This window comes from Citrus clementina, unplaced genomic scaffold (genome assembly GCF_000493195.1).
Source record: "Citrus clementina cultivar Clemenules unplaced genomic scaffold, Citrus_clementina_v1.0 scaffold_1, whole genome shotgun sequence".
Lineage (NCBI taxonomy): Eukaryota > Viridiplantae > Streptophyta > Magnoliopsida > Sapindales > Rutaceae > Citrus > Citrus x clementina.
The window spans coordinates 23,434,540-23,449,728 of NW_006263303.1; the positions used below are offsets into that span (position 1 = coordinate 23,434,540).

Sequence of the window (15,189 nt, forward strand, 5' to 3'; positions counted from 1 at the left end):
ACATGTTATAACTTTGATTTGAATATTGAAAGCAATCATACACATCATCCTTTTGCCCCTGCCTGTCATAATAGACCCTTATCGGTATGCAAAATGTCAAAATCTTGAAGCTAAAGACAAAAAAAATTGCTCCACTACTAAAAGTGGAGCACTCATTGACCTTCTACTACTACTACTACTACTACTACTTATCTAATCAAAAATTAAGTGGATGGCACATCTGGTTAGTTGATTGGTAAATCCTTGGTGCTGCCGTCTTGGTTACATTTGTCATTTTTTAATCAGTGTTTGGTTTGTTTATAAGCTTATAAGCACTGTCTTGTGAACATCATAAAAAAGCAAAAAAGTGTTTTTATTTTTTTATTTTTTTTTAAATCCTATGTAAAATGCAACCGAAAACCATTATAAAGGAATTCTAGAACATATTATGATGGATGGGGCCTTGAATTTTGGGTATTAGTCAATTAAATTAGTACATTTATATATATATATATATATATTAAAGGGAAAGGATAGCCTAACAAATACACAATAAGTAGTCACAATCGTAGGGTCGGTGACAACATTAAGACATGGGGTTGATGACTAGGTGAAATCACTTATTTAATAAGCACTTTATTGTTAGATTTGGTGCCATCTATAGTTACCTATCCTATTGGCTAAGTCATTGTATGTTTCCACTAGGAATTAAGAACACTTTATAGTCAATTAATACCTACAAATTGCATGTATGTGATGACAAATAAAAATATTTATAATATCTATATAAAGTAAACAAATCCATGTAGAAAATTAAATAATCATGTTTCCACTGTGAAGTGGCAAAAATTAATTAAATTTAAAAAAAAAAAGGAAGAAAAAATAACTACCTACAAATTGCATGTATCTGAATCTGATGACAAAACAAAAATTCTATATTAATCTTTACATAAAATTAACAAACCCATATGGTAAATTAAATAGTACTCTTGACTAACAAGGACTTGTTCAAAATTACTGTTGTCGAGTTATTTAATAGTTAAAAGTTAAATTAGTTAAATGACCGCTAATCTTCTTACCTGCCATATTGATAAATTATAGTCTTCTCGCAAATGAGATGTTAGTGAACTTAATCGTGAGCTCACTATTTTTTTGTTTTTGTTTTTGTATTCTAATTTGGAAAAAAAATTAAAACTTTTTTTTATATGAAAAAATTAAAAATAAATAAATAAAGGAGACCATCAAATAAAAAAATTCCAGGTCACACCGACCACGTGCGAGATACCAAATCAATGGTCCAGATAATCAACCACACGACCAATCGAATGGCTTAAATTCTGTCCGTGCAAATACCCACTTATCGACAAACAACGGATCAGAATCATCCACGCGTCCAATCTCTACCCGTTATTAATGCGTCGATCCAACGGACCCAAAAAACTCATTCGCTCTCAAAAACTTGTCCCCCTCTCAACGAACCCCAAAAAAAAATAAAAATAAAAAATAAAAAATCCTCTGATTTTCCCCGTACCAGAATTTTGATAATTCATTCAAAATTATTAATAATCTCAAGCTTTGTCACCCCTTTTGTTCATTTGAATCATTTCTTGAGTTTTGTCTTCAAAGTTTTAATTTTTTATGATTTTACCTGAAATCCAAAGGAATTTTTTTTTTTTAAAAAAAAAAAATTGTGCTTCAAGCTAGCTAGCCTTATAATTAACGTTTTCATGCATGCACTTAGAATTCAGTAAAAGCTTCAAATTTTCTTCCGCAAAGCCTTCAATTTAAGCACCACCCTTCACCAGAAGTACATAAAAAGCTTTTTAATTTAAGTTCATCTCCAAAATAATCATGGGAGACTCGGATAATGATTCGGGAGGTGAAAGAGAGAGGCAGCACGGCTCATCCAGGGAGCTGTCGCCGAGGGAGCAGGACAGGTTCCTGCCGATAGCAAACGTGAGCAGGATCATGAAAAAGGCCCTGCCCGCGAATGCCAAGATATCCAAGGATGCCAAGGAGACCGTGCAAGAGTGCGTCTCCGAGTTCATTAGCTTCGTCACCGGCGAGGCCTCCGATAAGTGCCAGAGGGAGAAGCGAAAGACCATCAATGGAGACGATCTCCTGTGGGCAATGACCACTCTGGGCTTCGAGGAATACGTGGAGCCGCTCAAGGTTTACCTGCAGAGGTTCAGGGAGATGGAAGGGGAGAAAATGGCGCGTGACAAGGACGCGCCGCCGGGTCACGGTGTTGGCGGTGCGATTGGCGGAGAGTACGGTGGGATGATGATGATGGGACACGGAGGTCAACTCAATCAAGGGAACGTGTATGGCTCTGGTGGGTTTCATCATCAAATGGCTATGAGTAGCAAGGGTGGGCCTACCAGTGGTGGTAGCTTAGGTAGGCCCAGATAGTGGAAAAAGAGTCTGGAGGTGTGATCTCTGATGACGGGGAAACGCGTACGGTGTAGATCCGTGGGAACATGTGATTGGATCTCTGGTGCTTAGTTCACCAGCTTATTTGTTTTGCTCTCTCTCTCTCTCTCTCTCTCTCTCTCTCTCTCTCTCTATCTATCTCTATGTGATTAACTTTCAGTCTGTGTGTAGGTTTAGGACTTTCTTGATTGTAATATTATGGTGTTATAACAAAGGAAAAAATTTGCTTGCGTGCATTGACTACTACTAGAATATATATATATATATATATATATATATATATATATATATAAAATATGTATATGTATACGTATATGTATATGCATATGAATGACTACTGAAGATTTTTCTTCCTTTGTCGATGCGATTGCATATATTATATATGTTGGTTATCAAATTACTGACTCTTTAGCTAATCAAGTTAATTGGTTTGAAGATCCTCCAACTGACATCCAAACATCGCCTATTTAAAGATTAATAAGGTTTTCCTAGTTATAAAATGCATGGAATCTTTTTTGCTTTATGTGATTCTTTAATTTTATTCTATTTACCCAATAGAATTCTTTGTTTTGGTTAAAAACTATATTGATCGGAAACAAGTATTATTGTTATTATTATTATTATTATTATTATTATTATTATTTTAATGTTGTTTATTGATTGAATCTATGGCATTCGACTTTACAGTTAAGTCTCATATTCTTCTTTTGAAGAATGTTGGATACGTTCGATACTAAACATGCCATCAATGAGTTATCTTTTTCCCCTCCATAAGCCAACATACATAGCCAAATATGGTGCGACATAAATGGTATATAAAAATCTTTACTTTAGATGGATATTTCGGGCCGAGGCATGTTATATTATACACCACACAAAAAAAAAAATTGCACCCAACAATTCAAAATAATTGTGCAACACGTGTGTTTATCTGTGTTGCATGTACTTTTGATCTCTAGAAGAAAGTGTGCTTTTGAGCTTTCAGCGATTGAAGGATGAATGTCACTTCACTGACATTTGTTCAACGCAACAAAGGGTAGAGGATGTTGGGGGGTGGGGGTGGTGGATGATTGTTCCAACTTTCAACCCAAACAGTGTGCAGCACCATTTGTTTCCTGATTCCTAGTACCAGCAAACATGGGAGACACCATTACGACTTGCAAGAAACCGGCATTTTCCTTTTTAACTAGAAGGACATTAACAGCGGCTGTTTAAAATTGTGGGCTTGATCGCCTCCAGATCATGGACCGTCAGGTTGATCAAAATTATATAGAAAAGCCCACCAATCCATCCGCAGAGTGCAGGAAATCCTTTTTCATTTAAATATGATTGTACCTTGGACTGCTGTTCATCCACATTCCACATTCCACATTGTGTCAATGTAATGTGTCAAAAGGCAAATTGAAAGTTTGAAACACAAACTCACAAAGTCACAAAATTTAAACATAATTAAATTGTTTAGAAACCCAAATCACAAAGTTCAAAGTTCAAAATTCAAACATTCAAACTAAATAGGCTTTCTTAGTTCCTCCATGGCTCCATGCAAGAACTTTGACAATTTCTAAATTCAAATTTTTGAACTCCAAGTTCAAGTGCCGATTGCCTAGAGAAAGATTGAAGAAATGTACAATAAATATTTTCTTTAAGCCACGTTGCAAATGAACAAACTCAATTCATATAAAAAAAATTGAGCAAATAAACCAAATTCATAAGGTTACACATCAAACACAAATACAAATAAATAAATCTAATTCATATCTTTAATTGAGTTAAAGGGGTGTTACAATCTTTCTAATTTCTATTATATCATTATAAATTTATAATTACAAATAAATATATATGTTTACCAAATTTTTCAATACACACACACACTTGATTATATATATATATTATTTATTTATTTATTTATTTTATGGCGTTCATCACCAAATCAAGTTAATAGTAATACTAGACAATAATAACATTCTATCAACTTCAACTTGTCTAACTAAAACAATTACAAATTAGACTTAAATTTTAAAACCATAACAACAATAATTATAGTTTAAATTACAACCAAATACTAATAGTACTATAATATCAAATTATGAATAATAATATATATTAAAAGTTACCTTTCAAACATCCATAACACCAATGTCGGCGCTCACCGCTTCCACTGTTGAAGCTTGCGATCTTATAAGCTTTATAAAATTAAAAAAAAAAATTAGTAACTCAAGTACATGATTGCATATAGATGTTCTATATAAAGTTATAATGTATTTTTAAAAAATTATGTATAGAATGTATGATAAAAAAATAAAAACATTACCTTCTTGTAATTCCATATGAAACATTTGCTCCTTAATATCTTCTTGGAGGTTGTAGACGGGATTGGCAAAAAGTTTAGACTGCAGCCAATTTTCAGTGCATATCAATGCCTCAACCATTGTCGGGGTTAAAGAACTCCTACACTCATCAATAATACGCCGCCCGGTGCTAAAGGCAGACTCAGATGCCACTATGGAAATAGGAACAACGAGGACATCTCTTGCAATTTTCTCCAGAATTGGATACCTCAATCCATTCACCCTCCACCAAAGCAAAACATTAAGTTTAAGATTGCAGGGATCTTCAACTGGGTCCTTCAAGTACCTTTCCACCTCAGATACTACTCTTCTACTCTCATTCTGAACAGAAACCTTCCTGGCGTATCCAAGGAAAGGGCGAGCAACTCGAAAATCATCATCACATTCACCACCAGCAACATCCACCAAATTAGCCTCAGTTGTAAAACGTTGAGAAGAACTTGTACCTCCATAGCTGCCACTAAAACTACTCTCATCATACATCAATGGTGTGGAACTAGCGGAGAATGCACTATATGCATCATAAAACTCATTCAACAAGTCCTTCACTGTTTTGGTCATTTGTTCAACCATCAAGTTATCATTGCCAAAAATGATCTAAAAAATATGTTTAACAAAATCCATTTTCGTTCGTGGATTAAGAATAGAGGCAATAATCAACATTTTGTTTATCTTTCCTGTGGACTCTCAATACTTATCAAATTTTTTCCTCATACTATAAGCATAGAGGACACCCAAGGATCTGTACTTTCTTGCAGTGCAGTCAATGAACTCTCAATTAAGCCAATAATATCATAACAAAGATTAGAAGTCACACTCAAAGAGGCAGAAAACAACAATATGGCATCATAAAATACCTTCAAAAACTTCACAATTCGTTCAGCACTCTCCCAATCCTCCGGTCCAGGTGGGCACACCCTTCTAACATTATTTTCTTTCTCAGCAAAGTATGCCTCATAAGGTTTATCCACTTCTGCCATTCTATCAAATGCCGCTTGAAATTTCAGCGCAGTCATCAAAATCAAATAAATGGAATTTCACCTGGTAGGACAATACAAAACAACAATTCCTTTTGAACAATTCACCTGCTCAGCACATTGTTTAAAGGGAAAAGGACAAACACACCCCCAACGTTTAGGTAAAGGGACAAAAACCCCCCTAATATTTTAAAAAAGACATTTACACCCTAATTTATTATAATTTTATCATTATACCCTTCTAGTATATATAAAAAATTATTAGATTATCCAATTTGTCTATATATTGTTAATAAAATTATAAATAGACAAATTGAATATTATAAAAAAATTATAAATATACCCTCATTGCCCAATTCCTCTATTTAAATTTTTATCAATAACTAATTTTTAAAAAAGACATCTATACACCTAAAAAAATTGTAAATAAATTATAATTTAAAAAATAAAATTGGTTATTAATAACCAATTTTATTTAAACTTTAAACATGTATATTTAACAATTCTCCACATGTCAATCATTTAAACTTGTACATTTATAACCAATTTTCTATGTTATTTATTATGGTATTCATAACCAATTTTTTATAAATTATAGTTTATTTACTATTTTTTTTAAGTGTGTAGATGTCTTTCTTTAAAATTGGTTATTGATAAAAATTTAAATAGAGGAATGAGGCAATGAGGGTATATTTATAATTTTATTAACAATATATAGACAAATTGAATAATCTAATAATTTTTTTATATGCTAGAAGGGTATAATGGTAAAATTATAATAAATTAGAGTGTAAATGTATTTTTTGAAACATTAGGGAGATTTTTGTCCCTTTACCTAAACGTTGGGGGTGTGTTTGTCATTTTCCCTTGTTTAAATGTCTGCAGCTTCGTGCTGGAGGATCTCACATACTTCACAACATTCCGAATAGCCATAACACTAACATGCAACTCTCTCAATCCTGAAACAACAATCAAATTCAAAATATGTGCACAACAACACACATGCATATATTGTCCCGCCAACACAAGTGCATCATCATTCCTCCAAGTAAGCAACTGCATAGTGACATAACCAACAACAATATCATTTGCAGTGGCATTATCAACAGTTATTGCAAACAACCTCTCTATCCCCCAATCTTGTAAGCAAACCCCAATCTTTTTGCGAATCGATTTCCCTTTATGATCTTCGATTGCGCTAAAACTAATAATCCTCATATTCAAACACCAATCACTATTAATAAAATGAGCTGTAATCACCATGTAGCTCATGTTTTGAACAGAAGTGCATAAATTAGTTGTAAGAGACACCCACTGCTTGTTGTTGCAAATCAAACTTTTCAACATTGTCTTTTCCTCCAAAAATAACTCCATAACATCTCTATCCATAGTTCTTCGAGATGACATAACGAACTGCGGGATAACTACACTGCAGAAATGCCTAAATCTTTTATTGTCTCTACAAAACTGAGCGGCAACTCACCCATAATAATCATTTTAGTTATTGTCCTTCGACACGCGTCCTGACTCCATCTTTTACCTAAAACTAAATTACTTGCATTTTCTTCGCCGCCCTCAGCTGTCAAATTTTGTTGACTTCCACTTTGTTGTGCCCGAAATGTCTTGTATGATTCGTATGTCTTTATGTCTTGTCATATTTGTAATCTCATCAAGCCTTGAATGACATTGATATTGCTTACCACAATAGTTGCACCTACATTTGTTTGGATTATCTTCGAGTAAAGTGAAATGATTTCATACTTCCGATCTTTTCTTTATTGGCGGTCTTTTCCGCTTCGCCTTTTCTTTTCCACTATGGGTTCCTTCCATTTGTACACTTTGTTCTTCATCGTCACTCATCAAATTCGATCTTGAGTGTCCAAGCATCTAAATATTCAAAATAATAATTAATAATCATTAATTCAAAAATCAAAACACATAAATATTATTAACATAATCCATAAACAAAAATTAGTAATTTCAATTCAAGTTGTTCATGCTCCATAAACAAAAAGTAAGAAATTCATGATTAATTAATTAATTAATTTATAATATCTAATTACCCATTCCCCATAATAATATGATATTATTTATCTATCTATGTCTTAATTCTTATTATAAACCCTTTAATTTCAAGCCCAAGTTACTTGTACTTAACGACATAACGAATGATTAACAATTTAACATACAATAAAATATTAATTGAACTTATTAATTTTTTTAGGGTTGAAGGCTTGAAGCTACTGCACAAGTGCACATAATCACATAATACATTATAATTATAAAATATATACAACATAATACTTAATTTTAATATTTAATCTACCTAATGTGCTAATTTATTCATAAAAAATCAATTATTAACTATTATTAACAATTATCAATTAATATTATTTCAATTATTAATAATTAAATAAAATTTTGTTATTCGCTAGCTAACACCATTTTCATATGTCCTTTATGCTGGACAGCCAATATGGTCTATTCGCTAAACAGAGCAAACGATAACAATCAATGAAATAAAAGCAAAACCCACCAATCAACAATTCCTTTTTATATATGAAAAAAAATAATTTCTGAAGAGCTCAATAATTAACAAAATTTCCTTGATTTTATTACTAATATTTATAAATACATAATTACAACAATTAAATAATAACCAATTACTGAATTACATAATAAACAATTAACAATTAAGCATATATAATTAATTAATTATATAGTATATATATACCATGAAAGTTACGACTTAGGAAATAGGAAACTTGAAACTTGAAAGTGGAAAGCTTCAAAATCGGGTTCGGGTGGGGAGAAAGTCAGGTCGGGTTGTGAGGATTCGGCCTTTAAGCAGCAAATCGGTGGCCACGGCTCATGGCTGGACGCGATTTCACTTGGCAGCATATCGCGGCTTCACTTGGGAGACGCAGACGGCTCACGACTAGAAGGGTTTGACTTGGCAGCAGTTGGTCGCGGCTTCACTTGGCAGCAGCAGATCGTGGTTTCAGCAATTGGCAGCAACAGATCGAGGACTGGTGTGTGTGAGTCTTGTGGTGGCTGGTTGCGGACTTGCGACTGCCTTATTTATGTTTGAGTTTGACAGTGAACTTGTGATTTGTGCAGTTGTGAACTTGTGATGGTGGTGTGTGGCTAACAGCGTGTGTGTGTTAGGTTTGTGAATTTATGAATTGTTGAGTGACTGTGTGCAGCGTGTGTGTGCTGTTGTGCAACGTGTGTGTGTGTGTGCTGGGCAGTGTTAGGTTTAATTTTTTTTTTGCAACCCAATTGGGTATTCGGATTGGGTCGAATTTGACCCGAACCGATCACAACCCGATCGGGTTTATAATTTTTAATCCGATCGGGTTTCAATCTTGACCCGATCTGACCCGAACCCAAAATTTTTCAGGTCGGGTAAAATGCCCACCCGTAATCTAAAGAGTGCAACTAAATTATATAAAATATAAATGAATGAGCTTCGATTCTTAGATCTTACCAGAGGACGAAATGTTGTGTGCGAGAGAGAGTACGAGAAACCCTAATATGGAAACTTGTGTTGTGAGATTCTATTTTTCTTTTTCTTTTTCTTTTTTCCAAGCTTCTTTTGTTCTCTTTTTCTTTTTCTTTTTCTTTTTAACCTGTAATAATCTAGTAATCCTAGTTGTTATAGTTGCTAACGTAAGCCATCAGGTATTCTACACACTTCTTCTACTTTAATTGGAATTGGTTTTGTTTCGTTGCATGTGGGCCCAAGCAAATCGTATACGGAGGGAATTACGATATCAAAATAATCATTGACTAAACATATAATTGTAAAATCACATTAAATTTTATTTAATTATAAGATGTGATTAATTAAATGTGTGCGCGCGTGCACATGCACACTAATAATTAAGTTGTTATCTACTCATGTGAGGTCTAAATTTCAAATATTTTTGTACTTAATCCATACTTATTAATTATTATTTTACTCATATTTTGTCAGGTAATTCTAATAGTTTAATTTTGCACTATTACATTACAAATTTATTTATCTATTTTATATCAAGAATTTATACATATTTAAGTCATAATTTTTATTAAATAAAGTAGGTTTCATCTTCTACTTCTTCCTTTTTCTCTAAGCTTATTAGTGCTTTTGATTACGTGAAGTAACTGTGGCAGTACCAAACCTGCTTCCGTGTGATAAGGTGAAAACACGGATATGAGCCTAACGAAAAATGTGGACATGCAGTGGACCCAGCCTCTGAATTTGTTCGATGGGCCATGGCCCATTGGATTCTAGGTTTAGGTACCCAACCTTTAAAGAAATGCTCTAGGTTGGGGGCACTTTTATTCATTCATTTTTTTTTTTAAATGATTAAACCACTCTCTTGTCAATCTTCAGTTTTAAAATAATCTATAGCAAAATTTAATGGTCGAGATCTCTTAAACATAGTAAAAGATTACAAAAGACTGAGGTTTAAATTTCACTCACATACTTACATTTTTTTATATGCATCCTTATCAATTGATTTCATACAATTTAATAGTAAAATAATAAATAAATTAAATCATTTCTTATTTTACCTTTGTAAATAAATAGATTAACATCATCTCTTATTTGACCTTTGTCACAAAAGTTAATAACTTAATCGCATATTCTCGACTGAGGAGGAGGCTAAGTTGCAGCTTCTACGAGTGACATCATCACGCGCTAACTGCTAACTGCTAACTGCTAACTGCTAAGCATGATGATACTTCACACTTCACATTTGTTTTGTCGAGTTGACAATATTACCCATGGGGTACTTTTGTCTTTTCATTTTCTTGGAGGCAAACCCTCACATGATATCAGTCAAATCGGACAACATAAACAGAACCCGGCCAGTCCAGTGACGTCGTGCCAAGTAACGGCTACTTCACCCCCTATAGCCGGTCGCAGTACCCTTCAAAGTACAAACTCATCTCAACGGTCACATTTTCACTTACAAATACCAAATTCGCAACGCTTCACCTTCACTTCGAAAAAACAGTTACACATATACCCCTTTTATTTCTCCCTCGAAATAGAAAGAACACAACAAACACTCAAATCTAAAACCAAACATCTCGACGTCAGATTCATCATACAAGATTACGATGATGAATAGGCTTGTTGTTCTTGCATTTTTTGTCTTCATGTTGTCGGATTCCGGCAACGTACAAGCAGACAATGCGCCTGCACCGTCACCCTTCTCCACAACCCCCGCTAAACCCTCACCACCTCCCGCCAAAACTCCGGCAACTCCTCCGGCCAGTCCTCCCGCTTCCCCTTCTCAACCCCCAACCGCATTGCCGCCAAAAATCTCTCCCACCCGATCTCCGGCGACCTCTCCGGCTCAATCCCCGGCGAGTCCCCCGCCTACCGTCAGTCCCCCGGTTCAATCCCCATCAACCCCTCCTCCATTGTCGGCCTCACCCCCGGCGGCAACCCCTGTTAGTACTCCCGCGGCGACTCCAGTTGGGGCTCCGCCAACAGTGGAGAGTGGACCGGCTGCTGCTCCTCCAGCGGAGACACCAACAAGCATTCCATCGAGTTCCGCAACTCCGGCAGAGGCCCCAAGTGTGGTTCCTTCTAGTGGTAGTCCACCAGCGCCGGCACCGGGGAGTTCAGCACCGGAAACAGCAGAGGGTCCGGCCAATGATGAGTCGAGTGCCCGGTCAATGTTTGAGATTCGGGTCATTTTGAGTGGGTTGGCAATTGGAGCTGCCTTGGTTATCTAGATTTATATAATTTCTCTTCCACATTTTATTATTTTTTTGGGTCAGGGATTTGGTTATTTTATGGATTGTTTTATATGAGCTTAATTTTTTTTGGAATGATAAATATTTGTTTATTGTTACTGTTGTTGCCACTGTAACAAAAGCATATTGCATTTAATCAATTTATGGATAGGAATAGAAAAAATGCCAATTTTTGATAACTTAAAAAAAAAAAAAAAGGAAAAATTGAAAACACTATTAATGTGTGAAAATTGCAATATTATTACTAGTGGTAATAACATTTGGTAGCAAAATTAGCAAGGTTGGCTATTCCGGCAACTGAGTGCTCCGGCGGACGGAGAACTAGCAGTTAAAAGTGAAGTGGCCGGTCTCGCAACCATGCTTGAAGCTTTCATGTAGCTTGCAGGAGTTTCTTGTCCAGAAGGTGTAAAGAAAGCACCATTAAGCATCAGATCTCCTTCTGATCTCCAATTCCATTTCTTCCATTCATCATCTTCTGATATGATTTCATGTTTTGTCACCTGAAAACGCAGCAGCAAAGCTTAGAATTGGAGAGCTTACAAGGTCCATAAACTCTGTGTGTGATTCGAAAAAGACTTACCTCCTTGGTAGATTCGTCATTTGATGCTATGAAAACATTTCCTTGGCTATTGATTGTAGGATTAGCACTTCCTCCAATTGCATACATCTCCCACCCAGTGTATATATTATTCACAATGTGAAAGAACCCATGTCGGCACCTGCAAAAATTAAGCCGAAATTATCAGGATTCTGTAATATCCGACAAAAAAAAGCTGTTACTCTGTTCTCTTAGTTACCTGGGCATTCTTTGAACAAGACCATCTCCGAAAAAATTGAAGGCAATGGTGACCTGCATATTCTTGTCAGCAGAGAAATCATCACTATGACCCATTAGCATGACTTCATTGTGATGGAACATGTAGTTGTTTGAGATTGTTATGGCTGTAGAGCCATAAACAATGTCGATGAGTCCGTCATAGCAATGGGAGAAAGTACAGTGATCAATCCAGATATCTCTTGAACCGAATATCGATATGCCATCTCCATCTGATCTGCCTCTTGGTCCATAATGTTTCGGCGAGTCCCTCACCACAGCACTTCCTGCTGGTACACAGTCATGTATGTAAATGTTATGTATGATGATGTTACTTACGTTGTAAATTGATATGCATGGTCCATTTGACATTTGAACATTAAACCCTCTTCCATCTATGGTCTTGTATGAATTCATGACTAGTTCTTGCTTCAAGTTGATGACCATATCGTGATCAAAGATTATCCAAAGGGGTTCTTCTTGGATTACGGCATACCGAAGAGAGCCTGGAATTGGGTCAACTGGATCATCATCTTCGGACTTGACTATATAAATTTCACCATCTCTGCCTCCAACAGCATTGCGTCCGAATCCAACTGTACAATCGGCAAGTGCTCTTCTGTTACTTTCCCATTCAGAATCACACCTCCAGCAGTCATCAATTGGGTTGCCGGTTCTGCAAGATTCTGGCCCCAGTTGCCTTCTCGTTGTGCTCCTGTAGTTGCATAAAATATTGTCAAACTCTAAGAAGACTATCACGAGTTTATTTAGAAATTCTGATACTTACCTTTCATGTGCCTCTAGAATCTGCATGATTGGAAATAAAACTATGACCAAGGAAATGAGAAAGGAACTTGACATTTTGAGATTGAGCGAGGGACCTGCTAGTGCTTGGTTACAACATCAATTGAGTGATTTTGCCAAGCTACTTATAATAAATGTGAAATGACTAATGATGTGCACAAATCGCAGAATCTTGTACCCAACACTTTAATTATGACTGTCATTATCTGCTAAATACGTATATTAAAAGAATTGAAACAACAAGGGTCTGAGCAAGTGAAGAAAGTTCGAAAAAATGAAGTTGACTTGGGTTATAAAAGCAGATGATATGGATTAGGTAACGCCGTTGAAACCGGTTAATTTGATATGTGCATATGGGAAGATATATCGAGTGATGAAAAAGGAAAGATTAAAGCAAGCTCTCCCACATATAATTGTATGAGACTCAAAATGGTGAGCTATGAAGAAGTGGGGGCATTAGATTTGCAAATGCAGGCCGTAAAGTTTGGTTGGCTTGGCTTACTGGCTTTAGGGTGCTATCATTTATGGTATCTGTGCTGCCGATTTTTGTTGGTGCTGCAATTGTTAATATGCAGAATGCAGCAAAATTGATTAAGAATGGTCCAGCTACGGCAAAGTCCATGCTCTGCCATTTGCATGATGATCATAATCCTAGATCTAGACATCTAGTGGCGCTTCCTCTCGCCATTGAATTAGTGGGTGCCTAAGTGGTGGGCTTTTTGTACCGCAACGAGATCACATCACTAAGTAGTCCCACTTGAGAACCTGTGGTCCTGTTACGGGACCTAGGGGCTAGGCTGTAGGTCCATGGGCTGGACTAAAAGATCCAATACCACCTTTATTAATTTTTTTTTTTCTGAAACACAGCTTAAATTAGTAAAAAACTTTAAACGTAATTAAGTGTTTTAAAGTTGGAGATTGAATTTCTTTCTTGGTATATTCGTAAGAGTAGAGCAGTCACTTTTATCAGGTATTTCTTTTAATGTCATTAAATTTTTGAAGACTTGTATAATACTCGTATCGAACTAGGATGAATCTATTAAAATACCCACCAATAGTGCCGATAGATTTTGTACGTGTAAAAATATCAGCACTCAAATTAAAATCTGAGCAATATTATTTTATCTTATTGGAAATGGTTGTCAAGTATTTCTAATTTTCCAAATTTATTTATTTTTTTCTTTTATTTTGTAGCATGAGGTATATTTTCCTGTGCCAAACACGAAAGCATCGCCTTATTGTCTTTCTCCGCTGCAAATTTCTGTCACACAGAAACATGACCATATCCAATCTTCTTCACTCCCCACAAACACCTCTCACTCTCTTACACAAACCCCATAATCATCATACTCGCTCTTCATTCCTCAAAAGCCCCAGCTCATCATCATTCTTCACTTTAACTAACAAAGTGAACCACCACCAAACAATAACTACCAAATCCAAAAAGAGCGACTCAGCTGACTACCCAGATCGTTTAATCTCAGCCATCTGTTATTTCTACCCTTTCTTTGATGGCATTCAATATGGCAAATATGTTATAACTCAATTCACCCCAATTCAACTACTTATTCAACCACTTATTCCAGCTATCAAAGTCTTTAAAAGCTTCCCCTTTAATGGGTTTCTAGTCTTTTTGACTTTGTACTTTGTTGTTGTACGCAACACTAATTTTAGTAGATATGTTAGGTTCAATACCATGCAGGCTATTGTGCTTGATGTTTTGTTGATTTTTCCTGATCTTTTTGAGAGGACTTTTAACGCGAGAGAAGGGATTGGGTTGGATCTGATGATGAGTTTGGACAGTACAGTGTTCTTGTTCCTCTTGGTTTGTTTGATTTATGGCTCTTCTTCTTGTATGTTAGGTCAAGTGCCCAGATTGCCAATTGTTGCTGAAGCAGCTGATAGACAGGTTCTTTGATTACTCATTTGGTTTCCTGTTTCTGGTTACGTAAAATTTGTACTCAATTTTTGGATTGAAGTTTCAAAGGATTTAAATTTTATAACACAATGTTCTTTCTGCTGCTGTTGTTTTATATTTTAGCTAAATTGTTATGGTTATGGGTGAATTTTCTTT

General features: G+C 35.5%; 4 protein-coding genes across 4 annotated transcripts; 3 read left to right on the forward strand and 1 right to left on the reverse strand.

Moving 5' to 3' along the window:
• The first annotated feature begins 1,340 nt into the window (after positions 1–1,340).
• LOC18055137 (nuclear transcription factor Y subunit B-3) lies at positions 1,341–2,642 on the forward strand. The gene has a single exon (XM_006452523.2). It carries the CDS (start codon positions 1,831–1,833, stop codon positions 2,389–2,391), a length of 561 nt encoding a protein of 186 aa, XP_006452586.1. The 5' UTR covers positions 1,341–1,830; the 3' UTR covers positions 2,392–2,642.
• Positions 2,643–10,721: 8,079 nt separating this feature from the next.
• On the forward strand, positions 10,722–11,594 carry LOC18055138 (classical arabinogalactan protein 9). The gene has a single exon (XM_006452524.2). The coding sequence runs from the start codon at positions 10,853–10,855 to the stop codon at positions 11,474–11,476; it is 624 nt and encodes a 207-aa protein (XP_006452587.1). The 5' UTR covers positions 10,722–10,852; the 3' UTR covers positions 11,477–11,594.
• Positions 11,595–11,691: 97 nt separating this feature from the next.
• On the reverse strand, positions 11,692–13,284 carry LOC18055139 (probable pectate lyase 22). Its single transcript, XM_006452525.2, has 4 exons — positions 13,099–13,284; positions 12,295–13,026; positions 12,078–12,216; positions 11,692–11,997 (listed from the first exon to the last, which is right to left on the reverse strand). Exons 1-4 carry the CDS (start codon positions 13,170–13,172, stop codon positions 11,770–11,772), a joined length of 1,173 nt encoding a protein of 390 aa, XP_006452588.1. The 5' UTR covers positions 13,173–13,284; the 3' UTR covers positions 11,692–11,769.
• Positions 13,285–14,321: 1,037 nt separating this feature from the next.
• On the forward strand, positions 14,322–15,189 carry LOC18055140 (protein TIC 20-v, chloroplastic). The gene has a single exon (XM_006452526.2). It carries the CDS (start codon positions 14,392–14,394, stop codon positions 15,031–15,033), a length of 642 nt encoding a protein of 213 aa, XP_006452589.1. The 5' UTR covers positions 14,322–14,391; the 3' UTR covers positions 15,034–15,189.